A 9,964-nucleotide genomic window follows, 5' to 3' on the forward strand; every position below is an offset into this window, starting at 1 on the left:
AGGCCTGGTGCTGCCAGTGATGTGGATGGACAATGTAGTCAGGATTCAAGCCTGGAACAAGACTTGATCCTAGATTTTAGTGAAAACATTCCCTGGTCATATGGTATTCAGATGAAGGATAGCAGATATTTGCTGCCATTCAGGTTTCCCACTCTAAAAATGCAATAAATTGTTTGCATGGCTCTTCATCTGTGTGTTCCGAGCATAAAAGGGATTTAATCTGTTCAGAACTGGTTATCAAATAAACCAGTTAATAGAGAAATTGTAGAGAAACAACTCAAATCCATAGATAAGAATAGATGACACACCTCACAGAGCAGACAGGCTGCTCTTTTTACATCTGCAGTGTTAATTTTGATGATTTTGACAACAGCATGTGACTCTGGAAGATAGACCTGACCTGTTCTTGTATCACTTTCATGGACAGTTTTTTTGCAAAGGCTGGCACCCTCAATGCAAAGTTTATCACTCACCAAAAAGAGAAAAAAGAAATCTTATCCTAGAAAAAGCATGAAGTGGATTTGAAGAGCAGTTCTCTAGAAAGTCTGAGGCCAGTAATCTCCCAATCACATCATTTGCAGTGTGTATCAATTGTGTATTTCCTAGAATGTACTCCCCCAATTTGTTAGGACAGACTGAAGTCTGGCAGACAAAATATGGAAGAGACCATGGATTTCATAATGCAGAACACTGTTTCTGGTAATCCCGTACAAGTTTTAGGAAAGTAAAGCCAGTATGTTTTAGAGACTTTGAAGGAGATGCATAATCTGGAATAGAGCCATGCTTTCCTCTTAAATCAAGGACTCTTATCAATTCCCTGGGAGCCAAACTTCCGGTTTAGGACAAAGTGCAGTGGAAGACAGATGCTGATCTCAATATAAGTAAATCAACCATATAAATATGTCTAAGTTATACTTCTTATGCATGACTGACACTCCAAGCCCTGCAGCTGCAATGTGAGAGTTTCATGTATGGAGTGAAAGCTAGTGGCTTCAGGGGTTGCAGTTGTAAGAGAACTGTGCCTTTCTCAGGGTAGTATGTGTCTCAGAAAATCAAGTATCTTGGAGTCACATGAGGCCAAAAGAGTCAATTTTCTCCTTTAGAGAAGGATTTGGAGCTGGCCAACATAGAGAGAGTCTAATGTGAAAAGAGTGAAGGAATGAGGGATTGCCACTACTGAAACAGATATCTCAAAATGGCAATAGAAAACACAGCTGAGCAACTGAATGCAAGAAATCAATTGCTCTCTCCAGACTTGCCAAGTTACCTGCCCATGGAAATGTCAAGTTTTTTGCTGCTTTTGGTTTTAGTACTCAGTAGAAGAAATCTCTGTCTTCATCTTTTAAATGTCTGAGGTGTGTTCCATAGCTCAACTCCACTACTAGAAACTATGGGAAAACGCTTTGAATTTAAACTAATAGAAGTGGATTCCTTACTGGCTGGGGTTACTGCCTCTGCAGAGGAGGTCACTGAGCAATGCATAAAAAAAATAAAAAAATGAGGTTGTGTTGGTTTTAGGCAAGCAATAACACAGAAATTGGAGGGAAAAAAAGTGAGTAAACACATCTTCAAGGTTATGTGATATGTAATAGACACTCTGCAGAAAATAAGGATTACTCCTCCTCATGCACTAGCACTGGATATCACAAAGCTGTTTGATTTGGTATGTAATCCAGACTGGCAGCCCATCTGTACATTGTTTGCTCTTATCCTGAATCACTTGTCTCAGTGTCCCAGTGCTGGTTCCCCAGTACCCATTTGATCACAAGAAACCCATGGCAATGCCTGGCTTCTTGCCATTACAGTTTATCATAAAATAATTATAAAAGTAATATTGCTGATGCTTACAAAGTGCCTGTGAAGACACATCAAGTGAGGTATTCTGCTCTCTCTGCTACCTACTCCTGTACATAGAGTGTACAGGGGCAGAACCCATAAACAGCTTGCCATGGTCTGTGATTAATAGAAATACAGAAAATGAAATAGAAATAGAAATAGAAATAGAAATAGAAATAAAAATTTCAGCTGCCAGCTCAGTTTCTCTTTTCCCCTTTTTTCTTTCCATAAGGCTCATTTGCTGTTTTCAATTGCCATGTTTATTTGTTGCTGAAGCCTTGGCAGAACTTTATCTGCTGGGTCAAGTTTGTGGTAACAGTCATGACCGCAGCAGTTCAGTGAATACTGAAATGCTGGCTTGGGTTGGAAACATCAAAACCAGGGAAGCAAAAACAGTATTTAAACCTGACAGAGGCTTACAACTATGAAACCTCTAAGGGGAAGCACTTAGTTCTGGACAGTGTGTAGGAAACTAGGAGAGATTTATTTAAGGATTTTTATTTCTGTCCACCATATTGATCAAACTCAAAGAAAACATGCTAAGAGATAATCAAAGGGAGGATGTAGTCTCCCAAAAACTTAATTGGCAAACAAATGTTTAGCTTGATCCTTGAAATATTCCAGCAATGACAATTCCACAGCACCCTTAAGTAACCTGCTTCAGTGCTTCATTACACTTGGTGTGAAGAAAGCCTTTCCTGATGCATTGCACTGCTTCTTGGTACTTTCCTCTTTGCTGTATTTCTGTCTGTTCTGGTGGAATATCTTGGTTCTTTCTTTCTGTAGCTCTTTTGAAGGTCTGAAGACCTTTTTTTGATGTCTTAAAACTTTGAGTCAATTTGGTTTGTTTCATATTAATCACTTGCTCATGATTCATTCCAAAATATGTTTCTATTTCCAAAAATTATTTCCCTGATGTACATTCATTATGAAACTATTTGGGTTGCATATTTTTAAAGCTGCTTATTGATATAAATATTCTCCTATGAACTGGAAGCAGCTGTCTGTGAACCACATTGATAAAATTAATACAGTAAAAATTGTCATGTAGGAATTGACCTTGGCTGTTACACAGTCCACACATGCTTACACATTCCCCTTGTGATTTTCCTGATATTAGTTATAAATTCAGAGCTGGGTTAATATTTTGGCAAAATATTCAGGGCTTCCCAACTTGGCTAACCAATGAGCATCAAAACCAGATGTTCATCCTGACATTTCAAAGAAGTAGCAAATACACTTACTGCACAATTAGCGAAAGCAACAGAATTCAGTATTTTTAACTGTAAAGCAGACAAAAAAAAATAGGAGATGACCTGTCTTCTTTTACCCAATGACAAGGTGAATTTTTCAGAATTTCCTCATTTTCTGAAAAGCAGAGCAAAACACTCCCTTTGGAAATACATGAGAAAAAAAAAAAGAGAAAACACTGGTTCTCCTCCCTGCAGGCAGGTTACAAAGCAAAACAGAAGATATGCATGGAAAACTTCTAAATATCCTACTTTCTGATAGTCATAGAAATACTTGGAATTTGCTTTGGCGAGGACAGAAGTCTAGTTTCAGATAGAAAGAGGAGTGCATCATGACCTTAGATGTCCAATTAATGGCTTTGATCTTCTGCCTTTAAGGAAAGGACCTAAATCACTGCCAAGTTAAACTGAAATAAGAGGACTTTCCACATCAACTCATCACAGAATGCACATGCTGCTGTCTGCTTGAGGCTGCTGGGTCAGCACAGGGAGGAAACATCCATTTTCCCCTCATCTTTCAGGCTTTAAAATGACTTTGTAGACAACACTTTTAAACAGTTGCTACTTAAATTTTTCACCACATAAGCCTGTGGATTGAGTATTCTTCTGGCTTCTTGTTATTGTCAGTCCTAATCCTGCCATATTGTTAAGGGCTCTGCTGTTATTAAGCACTGTGCCAATACCTCTCAAAAGCTACAACTCTCAGCTTTCCAAACACAGTGGTAAATTTGTAAGTAATGTTTTCAGTCATGCCAAAATGACTTGGGCTCTAAGCCAGAAACGACTTAGAGATGTATGTTTGTACTGGCAAAAACATTTAATCCTTCATTCAGCCTCACTGAGTGTCTGCCTGTGCTTCTACATGCCAAAGGGCAAGAGACAAGGAGATATATCCTTGCAAAGCTTTCAGTTCATCCTTCTTTTAGCATGCTGCTGAGCTGCTTTGCATACTTGGGCATAGTCAGGCAGCAAGAAGAGTGTCAGAAATGCACACACACATCCATCTCTCCCCGACAGGAACACTCAATTCTTTGTGAGATTTACTGTAAGAAGAGCAAATGTTTTGGGACAATGACTTCTGGCTTTTCCCTGCCTAGTTCCTGGTGCCCAAGTCATTTATTTGCAGAGCAGATCTCTCAAAGCTGACAGATCCTGATTGCACTAAGCTGATGAAATAAAAGCACTTTGCTGCCAACTAAGGAGATATTTCTCAGATAATCCAGTCTACTGGCAGGACAGTGTCTCTCAAGAATTGTTTCCCAAAGGCATTCCAGCTGATTTGGTGCAGGAATTTGCATGATTTCCAGGTGGCAGCTGAGACAGGGCAAATCAGCACCATGGGAGCCACAGTGTGGGTTAATATCCCCCCAGAGCTGGTGGCCCAGGGCTGACACAGAGAGCTTCAGCTGGGTGCAGGGGGGATGCTGAGAACAACAGCCAGAGAAACAGCTCAGCTTCACTGTGTTCAAACATCTCCTCCCATTCCATCCCACAGTGCCTGAAGTCCCCCCAGTATGCTCCTACACTAGGAAAGCAAGGGTCATGGAGATTGTTAGCAAAGGTGCAAGAAGTGGGCTTCTGTCTTATTTTCCAAGAGTAATTGGATCTGTTTTTCCTCCACAGCTGCACATACTTCAGTGCAAGTTTATCCATGAACATTCACTTAGGAGTAAGAATTTCCTGTCTTGACTTAATTAAAGTTACTTTAAAAAAATAAATCTCCTTAAATTAAGTCAAGAGTCTTATTTTTGTCCTCATGTAGATTTGTACCAGGGTTGCTGGAAGTGTAAATTAAACCAGATGTAGTCAGTTCAGTGCCTGTGTATGAGACAAGGAAATGCTCCTGTGAGCTGATCATCCGAGGATTTTGCAATACATTTCTCCTCAGCAGTCACAAGCAGCAAAACACTTCAAGGCCTAAGCCACAGTAGCATGGTTGAATGACAGAGTCCATAAACAGCTTGCCTGGCCTGTGATTAATAGAAATATAGAAAATGAAATAGAAATAGAATGGCTAGTTTAACTTCAGGCACAAATCCCACCACAGGACTTGACCCAAATCCACAGGAGTTTTTCCTGGAATCAAGGAGAATTCACAGTTTGGGCACCAGTCATGGCAATGCCTGGCTTCTTGCTGTTACAATTAATCAGAAAATAATTACAAAAGTAATACTTTTACTTGATTATGCTTTGTAAGCATCACTTGGTGATGCTTACAAAGTACCTGTAAAGCCACGTCAAGTAGGGTATTCTGCTCTCTCTGCTACCTACTCCTTTACATAGAGAGCTGTTACTTCTCAGCCCATTGGCTGCTCATCCTTTTACATGGACAAAAGACGTTCCAACTCTTAGTCTAAAGACAGCAAAAATTCTGGAGAATTTTTGGAGAGAGAAATTTTTGGAGAAAAAAACTAGGAGCAGATTAGTAAATTAGTATTTGCTGGTCTCCAAAGGAATGAGGGAGAAGGTTGAAGGGCCAGCTTCTCAGGCCAGAATTAAAAATAGGAAAACTTTAACCCCCAGGAAAATATACCTAACTTGTTGTTATGCTTAATATGGAGGTTTCTTTGGCTGATATCTTCAACAGCAGAGTTATAATACTTAGAGAAAAATATATGCCATCTTTCAAGTGTTCTATGATTTAGCAAAGTCCCAGGACCTAGAAGCAGAGAACTGTCCATTCCCATTTACCTTCATGTATCATTCTGACTCCTTTGCTGTTTGTTAAATTTTGAATTAAGCTCAAATGACCTGACTTGCTTGAGGCTAAAGTCACCTTGGCAGTTATATTAAGGCTCTCAAAACTAAACAAAATTGTCCATGTTCCAAAGGGAATGAACAGGAGGCTGAATTAGATAATGATTACAGACTATCTTAAAGTGATTAAACATTAAGAAATCATCAATGGCAAATTTTCTGTGCTTTCTTTTAGCTGTTTGAGGAAAAGCTATCCTAGTCTTCTTAGAGAAGAAACTGGTTGTCTGTTGTTTGGCAGCGCTCTGCAGAGAGTCCTAGTTGAACATCATGTATTTATTTTCATTTTAAAACCTGTCTTTGGGGAAGGTGGGATTAGATGGTAGTTTCTTCTCTGATTACCTTCATGTCCTTTTTCTTCTATAACCAATCTCCTTCTGGTTCTCTTCTCACAATTCCTGGCTCTCCCTTATGATTCATGCTTTCTCTCAAAGTCAAAAGGATTTTCCTTTTGCAATTTTCCTACCATTCTCCAGTTAGCTAAATTGTATAGTGACTTCTTGGGATTAAATTAGTCACCAAATTTACAAGCTGGAAGGCCTAAGGTGCTTTTTCATTGTAAAATGGCAATTTTCAGGCAGCTGAAAAGGAGTTCTCAGTGCCACACAAAGATCTGAAATTCTGAAAACAGGAATGGTTCTCTGCTTCAGACATCTCCATGACCCTGCCCTCCTAACTCACCTGGAAAGGTGCCATTTGTTGCTCACTTGCACAGGTTGCTGACTGTGGCACCTCAAACATTGCCACTATCACATCTTTGAATGCAAAGTCAGAGCTGAGAGGGAGATAAGTAATCAGAAGCATGCATTAACGTAAAATTATTTATCCAACTCGGCTTCACTTCATTTCCTGCGTTGAGATCTTAGGAGGAAGCTGTGATTCCCATTCTCCTCTGCCCACAGAGAAAGAAAACAGCAGTGTTCTGACAAGGCAGGCAGCTCCACTGCCTGCAGGAACTGCTTCCTTGCAGGTTTTTCTAAATGTCTGCCAGACTACAGCACTGGAGATATCACAGGTGGGGGCCTTCCTTTTGGGCATTAGTTTATTCTAAATTACGTTCCAAAATGCACACCAAAAAAGAGCTGTGAAAGCGTAAGGCTTCCCTGGATTTTCTTGCTGTGGAGGAGAATCATTCCATTTCCAGCCTCCTCACTGATGCCCTTCCTGAGCACTGTTGCCTTCTTCCCCCTTTTTTCTCTTGCTGTTTTCAAGTGTCTGGTCAAATCTGCAAGGCTGTCAAATGCTTTCTGAGAGTCCATATGAGCTGCAGGAACCCTTGGGAGGAGAGGGTGGAAAGGGTATGGAACAGGATGGAGTAGGATCTATTGTCTCTGTTTCTGGCACTGGAAAAGGAGTGGCAACAGGGAAGTTTCCTTACTTGGAGATTCCAGAAACACACACATATATAGAGAGAGACTTCACATTTATTCTGGAAATGGAAGCAGTCAGAACACATGGAAAGAAAGAGCATGAGGTGGACAATGTTTTAGATCTTTGTATTTCCTTCAAGCACTTCAAATATGTTATCATTAAGGGTGCAGTAGAAGTTTCCAATTCTGATACTAATTTTTGAACTTTCAAATTAATGTTTCAACATCTATATGACACAGGTTATAGTTTATTATACAACCATTAGTTGTGAATTTCAAGTAGATATTATTCACACTTTTATCACATATACATGAAGACATATAATTTTTTGTTTTGTTTTTTTCTTAAGGGCCTGAGTTTCTTTATTTGTAAAGAATACTTGTGAATTTCAGTTTTTGGAACAGAACAATTTTCTAGTACTTATACCGAATTCTTGAAAGTCAAAACAAAGACATGAATATCAGAAAGCTAAATTCTGAGTAATGACTTTTAATATTGTTTCTGGTGATGCTGGGACTGGAAATGGGCAGGTTTCAAATCAGGTCTTTAAATCAACATCTATCCCAAGAGTCTGTGGGTGGTCCAGTATTACTGAGATTGGAAAAGACCCCTAAAATCATGAGTTCAACCATGAACCCAGCACTGCCATGCTCACACTAACAGTGTCCCCAGGTGCCACATCTCTATGCCTTTGTGCTCCTCCAGGAATAGTGATTCCATCACTTCCACGGGTAGCCTGTTCCGGCTCCCGACCACGCTTTCAGTGAAGACATTTTTCCTTATATCCAGTCTGAGTCTCCCCTGAGGCTGAGGACCATTTCCTCTCATCCTATTGCTCGTTACCCGGGAGAAGAGGCCGATCCGCAGGTGCTGCACCCTCCCTCCAGGCAGCTCTGCAGAGCCATAAATCGGGTCCCGCCCGAGCCTCCTTTTCTCCAGGCTAAACCCCCCATCTCCATCAGCTGCTCCTCACCAGATCTGTGCTCCAAACCCTTCCCAGGACATGAAAACACCAGATTATCCCGTATATAATTATCCTGTATATAGAGCCCTCTAACACCGAGTTTGTCCACTCAAAGAGGGAGGGCTCTTTCCAACACCCCCCGAATCCGCTCTCGCTTTCCCGGCGCAATCCGGGCGCAATCCCGGCGCATTCCCGGCGCAATCCGGGCGCAATCCGGGCTCATTCCCGGCGCAATCCCGGCTCATTCCCGGCTCATTCCCGGCGCTCCCGCGGGCAGGCGTTGCGCCGCAGTACCGGCGGCGGGCGGCAGGGGGCGCGCGCAGGCCGCGTTCCCGGCCCGGCGTTCCTGTGCCCGGCATTCCCAGCCCGGCATTCCCGTGCCCGGCGTTCCCAGCCCGGCGTTCCCAGCCCGGCGTTCCCGTGCCCGGCGTTCCCAGCCCGGCGTTCCCGTGCCCGGCGTTCCCGTGCCCGGCATTGCCAGCCCGGCGTTCCCAGCCCGGCATTCCGTGCCCGGCGTTCCCAGCCCGGCATTCCCGTGCCCGGCATTCCCAGCTCCCCTCCCGGCGGAGGCGGCGGCTGGGAGGGACCGGGGGAGGTGCTCGTGTCCGGGATCAGTGTCGCTGCTGGTGGGGTTGGGAGCACGTTTTGCTGCCGCTCAGGAGACCTGCCAGCTTTACGCTGGGCTCGATGGCCTTAGAGGTCTCTCCCAGGAGGCGCGATTCCGCAGCGCTGAAAGCTGGAGCGGCCCTTTCAAGGGCTGTATCACAGGCACCTGCGATACCGAGCGTGGGTTCGGGGGGAAACTGGGCTCTGGGGAAGCAGCCGTGGCTGGTTAAAAGGTCAGCGATTTTTTGCTTACCAAGGGTGGTATAAAACCTTGAGCAGGTCCTGCTGTGAAGCTCTTGCTCAGGAAGAGTGTAAAGGGCTTGGTTAATGTAAAACACATATTTATAGTGATTTCTTTTAAGTGCTATAATTTAATAGGTAAGAGCCTGGTTAGTGATGACATGAGGGAAGGGATGATAGCACACAAATATTAGGAAGAATACTGTAATAGCTGTGGGGGAGTTATAAGAACCCTGAGTTCCTATAGCATTAAGTTTTATTTTAGGGAAAGGGTTTGGTTTGTTGGCTTGTGGGGGTTTCTTTGTTGTTGTTTTTTCTTTTTTCTTCTCTCTTTTTTTTTTTTTTACAGACTACGGAATTGAAAATGGAAAATCTAAGATTAAATCTAAAGCTTCTAGCTTACAAGTGCGAGGTAAAAATGTGTCAGTCTTCAAAGTAATACTATTCCACATGGCAACCAGCAGTATTTTCCATTCCTGTTTTTCTTTTCAAATGTTTTTTTTTTCTGGTGCTGCTGAACTTCTTGCCCTCTTGAATGCTTTGCTTTCTGATACTAGAAGCACTGCAAGCTCATCCTTCTTGAAAGGGGCTATTTATTCAGTAAAGCTTTTGTCAGACCACTTATGTAACTTCAAAACCAATTCCCAGTGCTTTCCTTTCTCTCTCTCTTTGTGAGAAGCATATGGATTCTTGGACTGAATGGATATTATATCAATACTATACACTGTGCTTCCCTATCAACATCAATTGCTGCAGTTGGGTTACAGACGCTGTACAGGTGCAGGAAGGAAATGGTCTTGACAAATAAGATACATGGGATTTTTCAGGACAGTCTTTACAAAGAGCTGCCTCGTGAAATCCCCATTAGACAGCAGCACGACAAATAGGCAGGCAGGCTACATGAAATACCACGGCAGCAAATGTGAATGTCTCCCTTTTTTAC

At 42.4% G+C, this 9,964-nt stretch overlaps 1 protein-coding gene across 1 annotated transcript in view; it reads left to right on the top strand.

Moving 5' to 3' along the window:
• The window catches only part of LOC120500571 (phthioceranic/hydroxyphthioceranic acid synthase-like), a 59,498-nt gene extending 50,487 nt beyond the window's left edge, over positions 1-9,011 (top strand). Inside the window, exons 8-9 of the mRNA XM_039705646.1 lie at positions 7,947-8,078; positions 8,259-9,011. Of these exons, the coding sequence (XP_039561580.1) occupies positions 7,947-8,078; positions 8,259-9,011 (885 nt within the window). The remainder of the gene's footprint in view (positions 1-7,946; positions 8,079-8,258) is intronic.
• Positions 9,012-9,964: the final 953 nt, after the last annotated feature.

The sequence above is a fragment of the Passer montanus genome, unplaced genomic scaffold (assembly GCF_014805655.1).
Source record: "Passer montanus isolate IOZ18808 unplaced genomic scaffold, ASM1480565v1 scaffold10, whole genome shotgun sequence".
NCBI lineage: Eukaryota > Metazoa > Chordata > Aves > Passeriformes > Passeridae > Passer > Passer montanus.